Here is a 19,306-nt window from a genome sequence, read left to right on the forward strand (position 1 = left end):
GCTCTTCACTAGCTTAAGGGACAGAAGGTTCTGGATTTGTGGGTTCAGTCCCACCAGCTCCTAGACCAATTCCACCTGGAATTGCATATTTCTCTAAATTTAACCTAGCGAAGAGGGCTTGTGTTAGTGATTGAATAAGATTGGTATCTCTTGTCTCTTGTGTAGACCCTAAACATTCACAATAACATAAAGCTATAGTAGATATTATAATGTCTGTCCACATGTGCACCACACACCCACAACTCATGCCTAATTTCTGTTTTGGTGCCATAACTGTCAGGGCTTGGAAACCTGTGTTATATTTTAGCACCAGTGTACTCTGAATTCTTGTGGCTCTGTTAAATCTTGTACTTTCTTATGGCTAAATTGTTCTTTCAAACCTGATGATTTTCTTTGCAAACACATTACTTTCCTTTGCCATGAAGAAGTTAAAACAATTCTAAATTGAGATAATTCTGGTTTCCATCATTGGCTTCACCATTTAATTTAACTTTGTGATCTTGCACAAATAAGTTTCCAGTACAAATATTATCTTTACAATCTATAAAATGGGGATGTAAAACATAATAAGACATTTGAAAATTAAATGAAGTAATTAGAGGACTTGGCACATACTATGTAATTAATTAATATGAAATACAACCTCTTTCTTTCCTCCCAAGTACAAATAGTGAATTCTGTTTGACGATGCTAATGCTGCCCCTTAACCACCTGATCAAACACCTGGAATATGAACACCAAGCAAAACTTGATTTAGTTGATAATACCACCTTTAGTTAGTGGCCACCCATGCAGAGACTACTGCATTAGCGCTACATTGCAGGGTTACTCTGTTCTGCAAAGCACTTCCAAGGCTTCACAGGTGAGGCCACCTTCGGTTAGAAATCCATTTTTTTGCTAAATTTTACAGAGATTACTTATAAAATTAAACATATTATTGACATCTAACATTTGTGGTAAATTTTCACTTTTTATTTACCCAAGGGCGGAAAAAGATTAATCATAGTTGCCATTAGTCATGTTTTTAAAAGCATGGGTAATTACAGCTACAGCTATTAGAAGTTATTTCTAAACATGCAAAGGCATTTGGTTGAAACCCAAATGACTTTCTATTAGATTAGTTACTGCCTTCAGTACTTTAGAATGAATAGACTAAGCATTCAAAAAAATGGTGCTTAAAATAGAGCTGCATATTTTGGTGATGCGACACGTACACATTGTCGGCAGAGGAGTGTTGATGTGCTGTATACACAGCTGCAGTGGAGCTGGCAAATGGGAGGTTGGTGCTTCACTATCTCGTGAAGTTTACACTTGGCGATTTTTCTCAGGGTTCATCTCTGTGTTCCACATTTCAGTTAAACACACATTTTAAAGTCTGTTTCACTTTCTTTTAAATTTGTGCTTTTATAGGGCCAGAGCAATAGTACTAGCTAGTAAGTAATAGTGCTAGGTAGTAAACAATAGTCATAGGTAGGATGCTTGCCTGGCATGAGGCCGACCAGGGTTCTGTCCCAGATGGCCCAGTCCCTGCCAGGAGTGATCCCTGAGCACAGCTGGGTGTGACCTCAAAATAAAACAAAAATAAGTGTTTTTTATAAATTTGCAAATAAATTTTTTTTATAAAATGTACTTTTATCATGTGAGATATTTTCTGCCTGAGTTTTAAACATGAATCTTCTATTTCATGGGTTTACTAAGATAAGCATTTCACAGGTTTGTGAAACTACATGTTACCTCAATGTGAGAGAGGGACAAAAATTTGAGTTCCGTTGATCTGGGGGTAGAGTTAATAAACAGAAGTAGAGGTTCCCAGACTTATCAATATGGCCCTCCTCCCCCTTTTCACAGAAACAATCATTCAGCACCTACCTGGAAATCTACCACATTTAAGTGAACACGCTGAAAGTGCCTTCTGATTGGCCCCAAGGCTACTGCTGCAGCCCGAGCGGGCTCTAGTGCCTTTTAGTGGGGTGGTGCTACCACTTTGGGAAATAACTCAGTAGAGTCTTACTTAAATACACTTAAAAAAAAACACCCTTATTTTCTCTTGAATGTTCACATTTTGTCATTGGCAGCACAGGCTTTCAATCTTTCTTGAATAGGAAAGTTCTTTTGTTAATGTTCAAGAAAATTTTCACTTGAGTACTGAAATAAAAGTAAATAAAACTGCAAATAGCTCTCAATTCAAGGCCCAAGTTCTTTGTCTCAGGACAGTTAATTTTCTTTGTTCCCATTGTGTTTTCTTTTTAAGAGTATGAAACAATTTTAAAGTTTAGCATCAGTAAAAGCAATAGAATTATTAGAGATGTTTGGTGCCTCTACTTGGATTCCTGCTAAGGGGCTAGCATTTGGGATTGGGGCCTTTGCTCTCCAGAAGTACTGGGGAGGGGGTGGTCTCATTGATATTTTATCTGGAGGTGGGACTGAGAGTTAAATGCTAGGTCCCAGCCATGTGATACTGCTGAAACCCAGTGGTGCTAGGAAGGGGGATATGTGATGCTGGGCATGAACTCAGGGCCTTGCACAGGTACTGCCAGTGTACTGCCAGCCTTTGAACCATTTCCCCAGGCCTGATACCAGTATTCTTAACCCTGTGGTGTTTTTTTTTTTTTTTGCTTTTTGGGTCACACCTGGCGATGCACAGGGGTTACTCCTGACTCTTCACTCAGGAATTACTACTGGAGGTGCTCAGGGGACCATATGGGATGCTGGGATTCGAATCTGTGGTGTTTTTTTGTTTTTGTTTGCTTTTTGGGTCACACCTGGCGATGCACAAGGGTTACTCCTGGCTCTGCACTCAGGAATTACTCCTGGCAGTGTTCAGGGGACCATACAGGATCCTGGGAATCGAATCCGGGTTGACCACGTGCAAGGCAAATGCCTTGCCCGCTGTGCTATCACTCCAGCCCCGGTTTTTTTTTTTACATCAGTGCAAATATTATATAATAATATCTTGATCTATTATTTTATTTTATTAGTGAATCACCGTGAGACAAAGTTACACTTACAGGTTTTCATGCTTACATCTCAGTCATACAATGATCGAGTGCCCATCCCTCCACCTTTTGCTTGTTGGTTTTCCTAAAAGTGTCTCAGAGATCCCAGACGTGCACAGATATGCTTTAAAAACAACTTTCTGTGGGTAAAAAGTGTAGCTTATAAATGTGAAACAGTAGGAATTATACATATTCTCCTAACTTCCTTTGACTTGTCAGTGATATTAATCTCCGTTCATAGAATACTGAATGCCAGCCTACGGCTGGTAGGTATCCTTAGAAGTAGACTGTTCATTTCTGTTCCACCAGAAAATTAGGCGCTTAAGCAAATATTAGTTGCCTTTGTTCTCAAACTGGTTGATGCCAATTATTAATACCTATAATTACATAAATGTAATAGTATTATGTAAATAGAATAAGTATGAGTTCAAAAGAAAAAGAACTAATGTTCTAAAGCCACCTTAAATACTTTGGAATAACTTCTGTAAAAATATTGCTTTTATAATTTAATGTAGGTGAAATTTATAAAAGTTAAGGGAAGCACTCAAAGGTATGAAAGGAGTCCACATTCTCTCAAATTAAAGTATCTTTAATTTCTTTCTACATAATAAAGAAAACTGACTGGAAATTATAGTAAAGTATTATGTATACACTCTGGAGGAAGGAGCAATGAAACTTCAATCTATAGAGATATATTTATTCAAAGAAATGACTTTTCATGCACTTTCAAAAGATTGGTAGATGTTTATACATATATATTTTTAAGCTGAAATAAAATTTACAAATGAATATGTGCATTATTCTTTAAAAGAACCCTATCTAGGGGACCACCAAAAAGATAGTACAGTGAGGAAGGAGCTTGCCTTGTATGTGCTGACCTAAGTTTGATCCCTGGTACCCTGGTACCCCGTGTGGTTCCTGATCTAAGAGCCAGGAGTAAGCCCTGAGCACAGCCACGTGTGTTCACCAAACCAAAAAAAAAAATTTTTTTTTTGCTTTCTGGGTCACAACCAGCAATGCACAGGGGTTACTCTTGGCTCATGCACTCAGGAAATACTCCTGGCGGTGTTTGGGGGACCATATGGGATTGTGGGAATCGAACTCGGGTCGGCTGCATGCAAGGTGAATGCCCTATCCTCTGTGCTATCACTCCCGCCCCCCAAAATTTTTTGATTTTTTAATTCCATTTAGTTAGCTATCAGTTTAATAGCTAATAGCTGGGCTGGAGCAATAGCACAGTGGGTAGGGCGTTTGCCTTGCACGCGGTCAACCCGGATTCGTTTACTCTGTCCCTCTTGGAGGGCCCGGCAAGTTACCAGCAGTATCTCACCCGCACGGCAGAGCCTGGCAAGCTACCGTGACATATTTGATATGCCAAAAACAGTAACAACAAGTCTCACAATGGAGATGTTACTGGTGCCCGCTCGAGCAAATTGATGAGTAATGGGATGACTGTCATACAGTGATACAGTTATTTAGTTAGCTATTTTAATAAATTAGCCACTAGTCAGGATGGTATTGAATAGATTATTTCTTTGCTGTCATCTATCATCCATAAACTGGAAATTAATTTATTAAGCTTTAATTTAATCTCTAGTTGAGAGCTGTCTTCCACCTCCAACAGATACAGCACACTCACCATTTATTTCCCCTCTTAGAATTTACTCAAATATATCCTGAACAGATGGGGAGGGTTTTCTGGATAATTTCATTAGTGTGACTGTAAAATATAATTTTTAGCATGCTGTCTAATAGAGGCCACACATTAAAACCCTTGCAAACAGTGTAGCAAGTCAAATATCTTTTGATTGTTAAAAGACAGCAATTTAATATCCGACAGATCCTCATTTAAATTTCTGTGAAAGTTTGTCAGTGAACTTTAAAGGTGGTGCTGTTCATTGCATAAGAATAAGGTTGATACATGTGAGTTAAAATCTGCTCATTTCATTCACTTATGTCCAGTTTTTAGCTACTCTATTTATCATGATTTTATCTCTATTTTTCACTCTCAATCGGGGGTCCAGATTGAGAGACCATCACCTTTTAGCTCTGTGTTCACCTTGATCAGTTTATAGAAATAAGATAAAATGGTCATGCTTGACTTTTTTTTCCTTTGGAGGGGGTCATTCTGAGTATGTGCTCAGGGATTACTCCTGGCTTTGCTCAGGGATCATCACTCTTGGCAGTGTTCAGGAGACCGTAAGTGGTTCCAAGGATCAAAAGAGGGTTAGCCATATGTGAGGCCAGTGCCTTAACCTCTGTGATCTCTTCAACTCCCTGTTTTTATTTTTAGCAAGGCAATTTTAAGAATGTGACAACGATTTTTTCATGCTTCTACCTGTTATGTGTTTTTTATTTCTTCAAATATATTCTACTACCTCTCATCTTGAATACAAGGTGAACAGTGAAAAAAAATTCTCAGCATCTTGATGTTGTCAGAAGCTGGAGAGAGCAAAGCATTAAGTCTGTAATTTTCACATTAGACAAATTTTGTAGCATGTTTAATATGGAGGTAAGTTGATTCTGTGTCATTAAAACTCTTGAATTATATCTTCAGTGTGTCCTTTTGTTTTGGGAAATAGACACTTTAAAAATGTGATGAAAGCTGTAAGCCTTCTTGTACTTATTTGCGTGGCTTATTTTCCTTTGTAGGTTGGTGAAAGATGCTCCTTGGGATGAAGTCCCACTTGCTCACTCCTTGGTTGGTTTTGCCACTGCCTATGACTTCTTGTACAACTACCTGAGCAAGACACAACAAGAAAAGTTTCTTGAAGTGATTGCCAATGCCTCAGGATATATGTATGAAACTTCATACAGGAGAGGATGGGGATTCCAGTACCTGCACAATCATCAGCCCACCAACTGCATGGCTTTGCTCACAGGAAGCCTAATTCTAATGAATCAAGGTATGTGTGAATAAAATCAAGGGAATACCCAAGCTAGTATCAGTTGTATTTGCCATGTGGTGAGCAAGGAATTTTTATTACTGGCCTTAGAACATGTTTATACTTGGGTCCTAATTAAGTCCATGAGATGAAACAATATCTAGGGCATCTCTTAGAGAATTGAGAGACGTCTCATTCCTCCAGTTGCATTAGCCTGAAGGTTATTTAATTATGAGTTTTGATTTCTCACAAACCATTCATTACAGAATAGGTCAGTGGTAAATAGTCACTTTTCCAAAGCATTTGACAGTGAAGAGAACCAACCTTAAAAAAATAGTTTTTGAAAGCCCAAAAAATGTCTTATTATTTGGAGAAAAAAATGTGGTTCACAGACAGATGTGCATCATTAGACTACTGTTTTTTGTTTTTATATTTTCACCATCCCACGGTGATGGGTTATCAGAGAGCTACGGGCCATTTGAACCCAGTCTAAGACTGATAGTTCATAGACACAAATGTGAGCTATTGACTGGGAACCAAAAGATGTGGGCCAATGACTGGTGGTCAACTGACAAGTTTCTTCAGGGCAAGCAGTGATTTTATAGAGGCAAAAGTGGGCATACAGTAAAGGGGATAAAAGGGAAAATCAAAGATTGCGTGGCAACATACAGTATCTGAATAAAGTTGCATTTAAGAAAAGGAGTCCTAAAATCACAGTGGATTTTTAGAATGTTAAATGTATACATGGAACTGATAAATCTAAAAATAATTTTATATTGTGTTGCCCAAAATTATTTGTGTGAACTAGAACAGAATTTTACAGATTATCCAGCATTAAAAATCTTAAGTGAGATTAACTTTTTCCTTACTTCATCAACCATTACTATAAATGCAATCTAAGAGGAAAAGAAATATTAATTGAGCAGACAAGAACTGCTAAGCTTTGTCTGTATTTTATTTCTCACATGTACATTTTGAACGAGGTGGGATGTTGGCCCACTTCATCCATATCCAAAGTTCAGTCTTTTGCCACGATATTTTGTTGCCTCTCTTAGAGCAGAATTTTTGCAGTAAAGGATCACTTCATTAAGATGGAGAATTTTCATTTTATTTCCCTTTATGCTCTACTCTTACAAAACCAAAAAATTTTAAAACTAAAATGTAAACTGTGTGAAAATCCATGAAATTATTCAGAAAACCCAAGGGTTATCATGAAATGATGGCAAGAACCCTAGAGTGAACTGGATCTTAGTTCGGGGCTTTGAGTTTTAGTCTAATATAGTTTTATTTCTTTTAAATAAATGTTTATTTCTTTACTGGCAGGAATGTAATTTATTTATTCATTCTGTTGCAGATGAAATTGTTTCAGATAATGCACAGACACCTAAAATGATGCTTTCAATAGGATTAAGTTTTGTTGTTCTCCTCTGGCATGATTTTTCACATGCATCAAATTTCTTACTAAATTTATGCATCACTCTGGGGTACTCCCTTCTGGAACCCCCACCGGTACAGTATAGTACACAAATTCATAAGAGTGGACAGGAGAAAGGGTAACATCTCTGGTTTTGCTTATCTCAGTTAATAATCAGTCTTACAATCCAGCCTCCTGAACACTCACTTTAACACTAGGAACTGCCTCAGTAATATTCAGTAGTTTCACATTCTCCAAGCCAGTTTTGTAAATACTGAGTGATGTAGCTTAGTGTGTGCCTGAGGTTCCAATGGACTCATAAAAACTTCAGAAGTAGGAGAATTTTAATTTATTCTCTGGTCTTCTCGTTCTATCTGACCCACAAGATAACATGAATGAATTGAATTGAAAACAGATATAAAAGGTTTATGTAGTGGTGTGCAAGTTATAGTAGTATCAAAGGGTGAAATAAAAGGTAATTGTGAAGTAATGGCTGCATATCATATAAATGCATGAAGTTTGAATTTAAGTTTGAAGGAGTCAGGGTTTAGTCACCTTTGCCCAGCCCAGCCCATGAACACTGCTGCCCCCATGAGACAGTAGTGAGAACTTACTTAACCTGGCATGCCAGCCTCTGGGTCTGCACTGCCTGTTGTCACACACCTTGTGGGCCATTGTAGAGTGTTCAGCATTGATGATCACACAGACACATGGTAGACAAGGTCACCCCACTAGGAGGTAAGAAGCTTAATTTTATCTGCAGGGGTTGTGTGTTTTAAGTAAAAGTAGACAAAGCAAAACCTTGAATCTAAATACCTAAATGCAGATCAAAGTCTTGTTCGTTGTTATTAATATGTCAATGGTCCTTAACAAGTCAACCCTTCTCTCTAATTGATAATAATGTATGATTATAAAGTAGAAAGACTAGATAAGGTTATTATGTTTAGTGCTGTGTGAATTATAAATGTTATATAGAAATGTTTTTGTTTTGTTTTTGTAGATATTAATGGTTTTGTTTGTTTGATTTTGGAACAGCAATGTTCAGGGGTTACTCCTGGTAGTATTCAGGGGACCCTTTGGGATGCCAGGGATCAAATCAGGGTCATCCATGTGCAAGGCAAGCTGCCCTAACCATTGTACTATCTTTCTAGCTCCCTACATACTAGTTTTATAGAAATCACAGAAAGCTAGTATTTCTGAGTCAAAAGATTTTATTTAAAAGTGTTAACTTTCATTTTTAGGTGGGAAGATTTAAACATGTGATAGGTTGGAAAATGCTTGACTCTGAGATATTGACGGAAAGACTGGGCACCTAGGTGATGGGTGTGATGCTAGAGTATTGTACGCATGAATAGTATACCAAACAATATTGTAAATCATAGTATTTCCAAAGGTATTTGAGAGTCAAAGAGACATAATACAGCTAATAAAGCTCTTGCTTTGCATTCAACCAACTTGGGTTCCATCCTTGCCTCCATATAAGGTCCCCAAACCCCATCAGGAGTAATCTCTGAGTGCAGAGCCAGGAGTAAGCCTGAGCACTGTTGGGTGTGGCCAAAAACAAAGAAAAAAATAAAGAAAAAGTGCTCTGAATAATAACATAATGTAGGTTTTGTTTGTTTGTTTGTTTGGTTGGTTTTTTAGAGTCTAGATGCTGTGTTGATTTTTGCCACTAAGGTACCACTCCAAGGCTCACTCCCTAGGGCTGTGCTGCTTTTTCATATTCTGTAGAATCTTTAAGCCCACAGAGACAATGAAAAGTTGTTCTCCAATAACTGAGTAAATTGAATACTTTCTGTTTAGTATTTATTATATCTGCAGTTATTGGAAATCCTATACAAGTGATAAAGGTTTTGTGAAGTTACACACTCCAAAGATATTTTCAGTAACGATGTTTTAGGAAAAATCTAACAGAAATCTCAACACATATGTTTTCTTGCTATAAAGGTTGTTTGCAGTTTGATCTGAGTTGTATAATCTGAGATGTGGTACAGTTTAAATTTATAAGGAATTAGAAAAGGATATATATTGAAAGGCATATCTTTATTTAATAAGTGAACTAAATTATATCAAGGTTCCATCACAAACCTGGATTAGTAAGACATTATTTGTAATGTTGACAAGAGAGTTTTACAAAACACAATCTGTAATAAACTATCCAGTCAACTCGCAGAGTTTTGTTTGGCTATGTTTTGTTTATGCTTTGTTATATCCTTGACTTACTGTATTCATCTTTTAGGATATCTTCAAGAAGCCTACTTATGGACCAAGCAAGTTCTGACCATCATGGAGAAGTCTCTGGTCTTACTCCGAGAGGTGACAGATGGCTCCCTCTATGAAGGCGTTGCATATGGCAGCTATACCACTAGATCCCTATTCCAGTACATGTTTCTTGTTCAGAGGCACTTTGACATCAACCACTTTGGCCATCCGTGGCTTAAGCAACATTTCGCATTTATGTACAGAACCATCTTGCCAGGTATGTCAAGAATCTAAAGTGGAAAAATATCAACTATTGTAATGTTTTTGATTATGAAAATGGGCAAGTCTAGGAAAAAAATGCATGGTTTGAGTCCTTTTAAGATTAAAGGGACTTTTTGTTTTTAAATTAAAGAACCCAGGAGTTTTTTTTTTTTTTTTGCTTTTTGGGTCACACCTGGCGATGCACAGGGGTTACTCCTGGCTCTGCACTCAGGAATTACCCCTGGCTGTGCTCAGGGGACCATATGGGATGCTGGGATTTGAACCCGGGTGGGCCGCGTGCAAGGCAAACGCCTTACCCACTGTGCTATCTCTCCAGCTCAAGGACCCAGGAGTTTTATGTGGCCAGAATATTTTGTTAATATTTTGTTAATGAGGAGATTTGTGATTTGGATTTCTTGGAAAGCCTGGAACAGAGCAGGAAAGCAGTATAATTTGTAACTCTTCCCTACTTTTTTTTTCCCCTTGGTGAGGAGGGAGTGTTCAGGCTATACCCAGCAGTGCTCAGGACTTTCTTCAGACCCTGTGTTCAGGGATCCATCTACGGTGCTAGAGTTTGAAACCTGGGTTGACCTTAATTCCTGAACTTTTATTTTTGTATATGTAGAACTTATATATGCAAATAAGACCATTTTATGAATTAGAATATGAACATCTATGATCATATGCTAATTTTCCTTTGTGTGGACACTGATAAATCCTCATCTGCTGTTTAGTTTTTAATCATCTAAACTATACAGACATGATTCAAACTGAAAGATGACAGCTATGCAAGTGGGAAATTTAGTGTCTTCTTTATTTTATTTCAGTAAATAGTATAAAAAATAACCAAGAAACAAATTGCTATAAACTTGTAATTTGGGGGCCAGAGTCATAGAACAGTGGGTAGGGTAGTTGCTTTGCACGAGGCTGACTTGAGTTTGATCTCTGGCATCCCATATGGTCCCCTGAGCACCGCCAAGAATAATTCCTGAACACAGAGTCAGGTGGAACCCCTGAGCACCACCAGTTGTGGCCCAAAATGTTCATGGCGCAGCTACACAAGGTCCCTGGGTACAGCCTTGAAGGCCCTAGAATACCACCAAAATGGTCTGGGTAAACCAAGCAGTACTGATTCCTCGAGCCTTGTGTGGGACATCTCCCCTGCTTGGCTGAGGATCCCCAGAAGGGGCCCTTGCACTGATTTGGACACCACCCCCCCACTCACTTTTGTTTTTTTAATGATAGATAGGACCTAAAGATTTATTCATTTCATGGAGGTCCTATGACAGCTTTTTCCTGAAAGGATGAAATGGTTGCAATAAAACTTAGGCAGGCCTTTATCAGAATAGATTCCCCTTCCCAACCCTCCCCATGAAATGAAATTTTTAAAAAAAATTTTTATTAGAGAATCACTGTGACGTACAGTTACAAACTTATGAACTTTTGTTTGCATTTCACTCATACAGTGCTCTTTACCCATCCCTCCACAAGTGCCCATTCACCTCCACCAATGATCCCAGTATCCCTCCCACCACCCCCACCCCATCCTCCACCACCCCACCCTGCCTCTGCAGCAGGGCATTCCCTTTTGTTCTCTCTCCTTTTGGGTGTTGTAGTTTGCAATAGAGGTATTGAGTGGCCTTCATGTTCGGTCTATAGTCTACTTTTAGTTCGCATCTTCCAACCCATGAAATTTTTTGATGATGATTCTAGACCTAGGCTAAAGGCTACAGTACGCAGTCTGCTTGTCCTGATTATAGACACATAATTACAACGAATTTCCGTTGCTGATTATTTACACAATAAATACTGCAGGACAGAAAGGCAAGATTTAGTTTATGGTTTACGATTTAGTTTATGGTTTATTTATTTTTGTTGTTGTTAAATTTTTAAAAATTTATTTTAAATAAAAAGTCAAGGTGAAATTACAGAGATACTCATGATTGGATTTCCGATATACGATGATTCAACACCAGTCCTTTACCAGTGTCCAGTACATTCAGAACCACAGGTTGTTTAGTTCGGAGACATGCTGAAGGAGGCTGTTTTGTAGCTCATTTCAGCAAAAAAGAATGCAAGGACCCTCAGGAAGGTTCAGGCTTTGTAATTTGACCTGTCCGCCAGCAGCCTCAGGGCTTGGCCTGCCATGAGTTGTGTCTGTGGCTACTTGGCTAAACTGGAGAACACAGAATACCTATAGGAGGAAGCTTAATTTTTCTGTGTAATTAATTATATAAAACTTTATCAAACATTTCTGACCCGGTGGTGTACTGGGGAGGAGATGCAAGGAAAAGTAAAATATTGTCTCTTGTCAAGGAACACACAGACTCGAAGAAGATTCTAAAATCACATTTATAATAAGATTTTTGTGGGAGAACATTTATTAAATTAACTGGTAGAAAAGCTAAACCATTAGCTGTAAATTATATAAATATGGGCACACAATTCAGAAGTGATTCTTTTCTCAACAATGTTTCTCTTGTCTCTTTTTACCAGTCTAATAATGCTTATCTTGTCCAAGCCACACTTTCTCCATTCTTCTTTTCAAAGAATGCCTGGGTTGTCTTTAGTCTTGCCTGGTTGTTTTTATTCCCCCTCACCCGTTTGATGATGATATTTGAATTTCCCCTTTGTTCTTTTACTTTCAGCAGTAGATATTGGCAGAATTTCCTATGGAAACAGTTTTCTTCCTATAGGAATTCAGTTTCTTCCCTAAATCTTGCATCTTCATTGGATGATGCAAGAAGATGCATATCCTTTATTGGATGACTAATTTAAGTCTCCTGTATTATCTTGGTCTATGAGAGTAGGATGCTTTGCTGGGACATCCCCAGGTATAGGAACTCACCAAGCATAAGAGGATAGCCCAGGTAGCTTTCTAAATAGTTATATACAGCAATCCAGCATGGATATTAGGTAGTGAAGAGGGTTGGATATATATATATATATACATATACATATATATATATATCACTGTCACTGTCATCCCATTGCTCATCGATTTGTTCGAAAGGGCACCAGTAACGTCTCTCATTGTGAGACTTATTGTTACTGTCTTTGACATATTGAATACGCCATGGTAGCTTGCCAGGCTCTGCCGGGCAGGCATGGTACTCTCGATAGCTTGCCGGACTCTCCGAGAGGGAAGAAGGAATCGAACACAGGTCAGCCATGTGAAAGGCGAATGCTCTACCGCTGTGCTGTGCCACAGAAAAATACAAACTTACATACAAGATTTATGGAACACTTTCAGAGGAATTTTGATTAGTTTCTTTGAGGTGAAGTGTGGATATTGCAGTTTTGTTATTTATTGGGGGGGGCATGTAAAAGAAGTCTACCAAGCCATTCTCGGGGCTGGGGCAGGTTTGAACCATTCCTGGAGATACTAGGTCAAACCTTGGACCTAGCAGTTCTGTGCTAAGGCCCTAGGATACAATCTTGGGCCCACTGGACCACTTCAGTGGTGCCCAGGGGCATCTAGGGCTATGCCCAGCATCACTAGGGTCTTCCTACACTATGGTGCTTGAAGGTCCTGTGGTGCTGGAGATCAACCTCAGTCTGGTATATGCAAGGCATGTGACTCAATTCTTGATACAGCTTTCTGGCCCCTTGTTTGTTCTTTGTTATAAAAAATACACAATTGATTCTAATTTGCAACCAAGCTTGAAAATAATTGTTCAGACTTTTATGGGACTCTGCATATTTCTCTTGATCTTAATTTTGTCAAACCTCTTTCCCCAGGATTTCAAAGAACAGTGGCTATTGCAGACTCAAATTATAACTGGTTTTATGGTCCAGAAAGCCAATTAGTGTTCCTGGATAAATTTGTTATGCGTAATGGCAGTGGCAACTGGCTGGCTGACCAAATCAGAAGGAGCCGTGTGCTGGAAGGCCCAGGGACCCCATCGAAAGGGCAGCGCTGGTGTACTCTTCACACGGAGTTTCTCTGGTACGACACATGGGGCCGGAACTAAAGAGAACTTGTGCCCAGAAAACACTGGTTGGTTTTTGGCACTCAAAAAGAAACGAATCTAAAACACTTTTTAATCTTTTCTCCATGCCACTTAAGTACTTGGCAGCTTCTCTTCAATGGCCTGTCAGAGCATTTGAAACTCTTAGAAACATTTCTATCAAAGATCTAATTAACTGTTTTTCAGTTTTGGTTTTCTTGTATTAGAGATGTCTTAGACTATTGTCTTACCTATATGTTTTACTATATATCTTACCTATTCATAGGTATGAATAAAAAGTTATTCACATCACTTTTTAAATTCATAAAGAGAAAACCACAAAATTTGGCTGGATTATTTTGATAATCACAGCAAAAAGTAGTAAAGGTAAAACATTTTGTTTTGTTTTAGTAAATGGAGCATTATAATCTTATAGCAAGGCTATTACTAAAATTTCAAAATTACTTAAAAGTGTCTAACAGTTTTGGATAGTTTAACTTTGATAATTTAAAAAAAATTGTGATTTCCACCCCCCTCCTAATCTTTTAAGCCAAGAAGCAAAAGCCAGGCTTTCCTTTTAAAAGGACTGCCAAATATATTGTTGGCATTCAATAAATGGAAATAAAAATTATAGGGAACTAGTTAATCATCAATCTTTGATGTCTTTTCAAGCTATTGAAATTTGCATTCAACACCAAAATAAGCTTTTCTTTTCAGTTTTAATTGTTTCTCTGTATTATTAATTTTTAAACAATTAAGAAAAATTAGTCAAGTGGCAACTGTTTGTAGTTTATATAGCAACTTTAAAAACTGTTTTCATAAATGAGCTAAGTATATTAATATATAGCCATTCCTGGTTTCTAGGAATTAAAAGTAATTATTTAATAGTTTATATTTGCCCCTAAAAAATAACCATGAGAGTTCTATTAAATTTACAATAGGAGCCAGTTAACACCAAGTCTAACTTGATTTTTGAAACTCTTCCTTTATAGGAGTATATGTATAAATAAGCTGACTAAAACCTGAGAAAAAGATAGTCATTTGATTTTGTATTTGGGCTTGTTAAATCACAGCAATTAAACCAACATTATACTAGCCCAAGTTTTAATTTCCTGAAATTGAGAGTCTAGAACAACAGATGAGGTCACCAAATTCAAACTCCAAGAAGATCCCATGAGTCATTGATTCACTTTTGAAAAAACATAGCTAAGAGTTAAAAATAGGGGTCTTACTTTCTTTCCTTGAACAGGTACCTATGTGAACATGTTAAGAACGTTATCTTGGGGCTGGAGCCGTAGTACAGTGGACAGGGCAATTGCTTTGCACGTGGCTGATCAGGGCTTGATCCCTAGCATCCCATATTGTCCCAGAAGCACCGCCAGGAGTAATTCCTGAGTGCAGAGCCAGGAGTAAATCCCTGTGCATCGCCAGGTGTGATGCAAAAAGCAAACCAAAAAAAAAAAACAACAACCCACACAAAACAAAACAAAACAAAAAGAACGTTATCTTGGACCATGTTATGTCTGTAGACCTGGGTAAGTAATTCTCTAGCACTATCCTCAGGAGTGAAACTTGTCTATATTCAGAGGACCAATTGTGGTGCTGGGGATTAAACCAAGATCTTGTCTTGCCTCCTGTACTCTCTCTCTCTCTCTCTCTCTCTCTCTCTCTCTCTTTCTGACTCCATGTGTCCTGATTTCTTCCATTTATATTCTTAGATATGATATTTGCAATAAATTTGATCAAAGATTGTGATTAGAAGTGTTCCCTTATATAGTCAACAGTATCACTGTGCTAGCTAGCTAGCTACTATTTTTGAGTCTCTGTAGCCCCATTGCCATGTGGCATCACTGTTTTTTATTTTCTTTTGTTTAAGTTTCTGCCTTTACTTTTAATTATACCAAAAAACATAAAATGTAAGTATTACCTTTTTCTGGGGAAGAAACACACCCAGTGGTACTTGAGGGATTGTACCATGCCAGTGAGCAGATCTGACGCTCCCATATGCAAAGCATACACTCTAGCCCTTTGAGCTGTCTCCCGGCTCTAAACTTAAACCTCAACCATTAAAAGAATCCTCTTCCTCCATTAGATTGTCTCCCTCCACCCTCTGTATCCCTTACCATGGTGACCTCAGTTCTATGGACCAGTTCTCAGGCTCTGTTGCCTTTGCCTTAGCCCTTTGTACCTTTATACCTTACTATATTTATATATATTACTATATTTCTTTATATTACACACTTGAAAGACATCATTTTGTCCCTCTCCCCCTGACTTCCTTCAGCGTGATACTCCTAAGATCTATCTATTGCATGACTCTTTTTTTTTATAACAAGCTGTTTTATATATATGTATAATACGTAATTGTTGCAACAATGTTGCAGTAAGGTTTAGCTAGACAGTCTGAGGCATTTAAGATATGCACACGAAAGAAATATACATTTTTTGGGAGGATCACATAACTGTCTCCGGAGTTTTTTGTGTTGTGGCCTGCTGGAGAGCAGCCAGTTCAGCCCCCTTTTATTAACTAGGTTGATATTTTAACCAATGATAGTCAGCCACAGAATATGCAAATTAACTTAGTCCATGGAAACAGTATCAAAGTCAGTTACATAGCCGTTAGTATAGTCTGTTAAAGTAACAACAACAGAAAAACAATATTTACATCCAAGCCTAGCTAGGACTGAGATGATGGGATGTTGTACACCAACACATAATATATATGTATTATACATACATATAAATATTACAACTTTTCTTTTTTGTTTGTTTTGGGGCCAGACCCATTGGGGAGTTCTCAGGGGTTATTTCTTGCTCTGTGCTGGGGATCAAATAATGGTCAGCTTTTTGCAAGGCAGTATTCTTACCCTCTGTACTATCTTTTACCCCAATGCACAGTTTATTCATTCACTCTTCTGTTCTTGGACACTTGGGTTGTTTCTGTAGTTTGGCTGTTGTGAATAGTGCTGCACTGAACACGGGCATACAAGGTCTTTTCTGAATAAAGTTTTGGGCCCTTTGGGTAGATGGCATTATTGCTTTGTGTATTATTTTCACTTTTATTAGATACCATTTAATCTTTAATAATTAATTCTTTCAGGTATGATGCCAGCTTGAAATCTGTTCCTCCTCCAGATTTTGGCACCCCTACATTGCATTATTTTGAAGACTGGGGTGTTGTGACTTATGGAAGTGCTCTGCCTGCAGAAATCAATAGATCTTTCCTTTCCTTTAAGTCAGGAAAACTCGGGGGGCGTGCAATATATGACATTGTCCACAGAAACAAATACAAAGATTGGATCAAAGGATGGAGAAATTTTAATGCCGGACACGAACATCCGGATCAAAACTCATTTACTTTTGCTCCCAACGGTGTGCCTTTCATTACTGAGGCCCTCTATGGGCCAAAATACACATTCTTCAACAACGTCTTGATGTTTTCCCCAGCTGTGTCAAAGAGCTGCTTCTCTCCTTGGGAGGGTCAGGTCACAGAAGATTGCTCATCAAAATGGTCAAAATACAAGCATGACCTGGCGGCTAGCTGTCAGGGGAGGGTAGTTGCAGCAGTGGAGAAAAATGGAGTGGTTTTCATTCGAGGAGAAGGGGTGGGAGCTTATAACCCTCAGCTCAAGCTAAAACATGTCCAGAGGAATCTGATCCTCCTGCATCCACAGCTGCTTCTCCTTGTGGACCAAATTCACCTGGGTGAGGACACCCCCTTGGAATCCGTGGCAAGCTTCTTTCATAATGTGGATGTGCCTTTTGAGGAAACAGTAGTAGATGGGGTTCATGGGGCATTCATCAGACAGCGAGATGGTCTCTATAAGATGTACTGGATGGATGATACAGGCTACAGTGAGAAAGGGAACTTTGCTTCAGTGACCTACCCTCGGGGCTATCCCTACAATGGAACGAACTATGTGAATGTTACCACGCACCTCCGAAGTCCCCTCACCAGAGCAGCTTACCTCTTCATAGGACCATCTTTAGATGTTCAGAGCTTCAGCATTCACGGAGACTCTCAACAGCTGGATGTGTTCATAGCTACTAGTGAGCATGCCTATGCCACTTACATTTGGACAGGTGACACCACAGGACAGTCTGCTTTTGCACAGGTCATTGCAGACCGTCAGAAAATTCTCTTTGACCAGAGCTCAGCCATTAAGAGCACCCTTGTCCCGGAGGTGAAGGACTATACTGCTATTGTGGAACAGAATCTGCAGCATTTTAAGCCAGTGTTCCAGCTGCTGGAGAAACAGATCCTGTCCCGAGTCCGGAACACAGCTAGTTTTAGGAAGACTGCTGAACGCCTGCTGAGGTTTTCAGATAAGAGGCAAACTGAGGAGGCCATTGATAGGATTTTTGCTATATCACAGCAGCAGCAGCAGCAGCAAATCAAGTCGAAGAAAAACCGGAGGGTAGGGAAACGCTATAAATTTGTGGATGCTGTCCCTGATATTTTTGCACAGATTGAAGACAATGAAAAAAAAATTCGACAGAAAGCTCAGATTTTGGCACAGAAGGAACAGCCTATAGACGAAGATGAAGAAATGAAAGACCTTCTAGATTTTGCTGACGTAACCTATGAGAAACACAAAAATGGCTTGATGAAGGGCCACTTTGGACAGGGGAGGATGGGGACAACTCGCAGCAAAGCTCCGTCGCTATCTGCTTCGTATACCAGGCTGTTCCTAATTCTGAATATAGCCATTTTCTTTGTCATGTTGGCAATGCAGCTGACTTATTTCCAAAGGGCCCAGAGCTTACATGGCCAAAGATGTCTTTATGCCGTCCTTCTCATTGATAGCTGTATTCTGTTGTGGCTGTACTCTTCATGTTCCCAATCACAGTGTTAGCACTGAAGCTGTAAATTGCTTGAACATGTTGTGGTTACAAGAGTCTTTGCAAAGAAAACCAAATTCCATTGCCCTTGTTTGTTGTTGGGGTTTTCTTCAGGTTCCTTTTTTGTTTTTTTTTTTTTTTTTTTTTTTTTTTTTTTTTTATTTTTTTTTTTTTATTATAGTTTATTTTTAATTAGTGAGTCAACGTGAGGGTACAGTTACAGATTTATACATTTTTGTGCTCATGTTTCTCCCTTACAAAGTTTGATAACCCATCCCTTCACCAGTGCCCATTCTCCACCACCAGTAAACCCAACATCCCACCCCCCCTTCCCAGTCCCGTCTCCCCCCACCCCACACTGCCACTATGGCAGGGTATTCCCTTTTGTTCTTTCTCTCTGATTAGGTGTTGTGGTTTGCAATAAAGGTGTTGAGTGGCCATTGCGTTCAGTCTCTAGTCTATATTTGGCCCGCATCATCTTTCCCCCACATGACCAACAACCACATTTTACTTGCTGTTCCCTTCTCTGAGTTGCCCAGGATGAGAGAACAGCCTCCAAGCCATGGTGACAACCTCCTGGTACTTATTTCTACTATTCTTGGGTGTTCGTCTTATAGTCTATTATTCTATATTCCACAGATGAGTGCAATCTTTCTATGTCTGTCTCTCTCTTTCTGACTCATTTCACTTAGCATGATACTTTCCATGTAGAACCACTTATATGCAAACGTCATGACCTCATTTTTTCTAACAGCT

General features: G+C 38.8%; 1 protein-coding gene across 6 annotated transcripts in view; it reads left to right on the forward strand.

Annotated features, from left to right (window-relative positions):
* Positions 1–18,671, forward strand: part of DSE (dermatan sulfate epimerase) — a 71,438-nt gene extending 52,767 nt beyond the window's left edge. For 4 of the 6 annotated variants that reach the window (XM_004621759.2, XM_055135637.1, XM_055135635.1 and 1 more), the window contains 4 exons: positions 5,649–5,902; positions 9,535–9,774; positions 13,500–13,707; positions 16,809–18,671. In XM_004621759.2, the coding sequence (XP_004621816.2) occupies positions 5,649–5,902; positions 9,535–9,774; positions 13,500–13,707; positions 16,809–18,564 (2,458 nt within the window). In that variant the 3' untranslated portion in view covers positions 18,565–18,671. Of the gene's footprint in view, positions 1–5,648; positions 5,903–9,534; positions 9,775–13,499; positions 13,708–16,808 lie in introns of those variants that run through there. The other 2 variants (XM_055135638.1, XM_055135639.1) reach the window with 2 other exon arrangements.
* Positions 18,672–19,306: the final 635 nt, after the last annotated feature.

This window comes from Sorex araneus, chromosome 4, assembly GCF_027595985.1.
Source record: "Sorex araneus isolate mSorAra2 chromosome 4, mSorAra2.pri, whole genome shotgun sequence".
Lineage (NCBI taxonomy): Eukaryota > Metazoa > Chordata > Mammalia > Eulipotyphla > Soricidae > Sorex > Sorex araneus.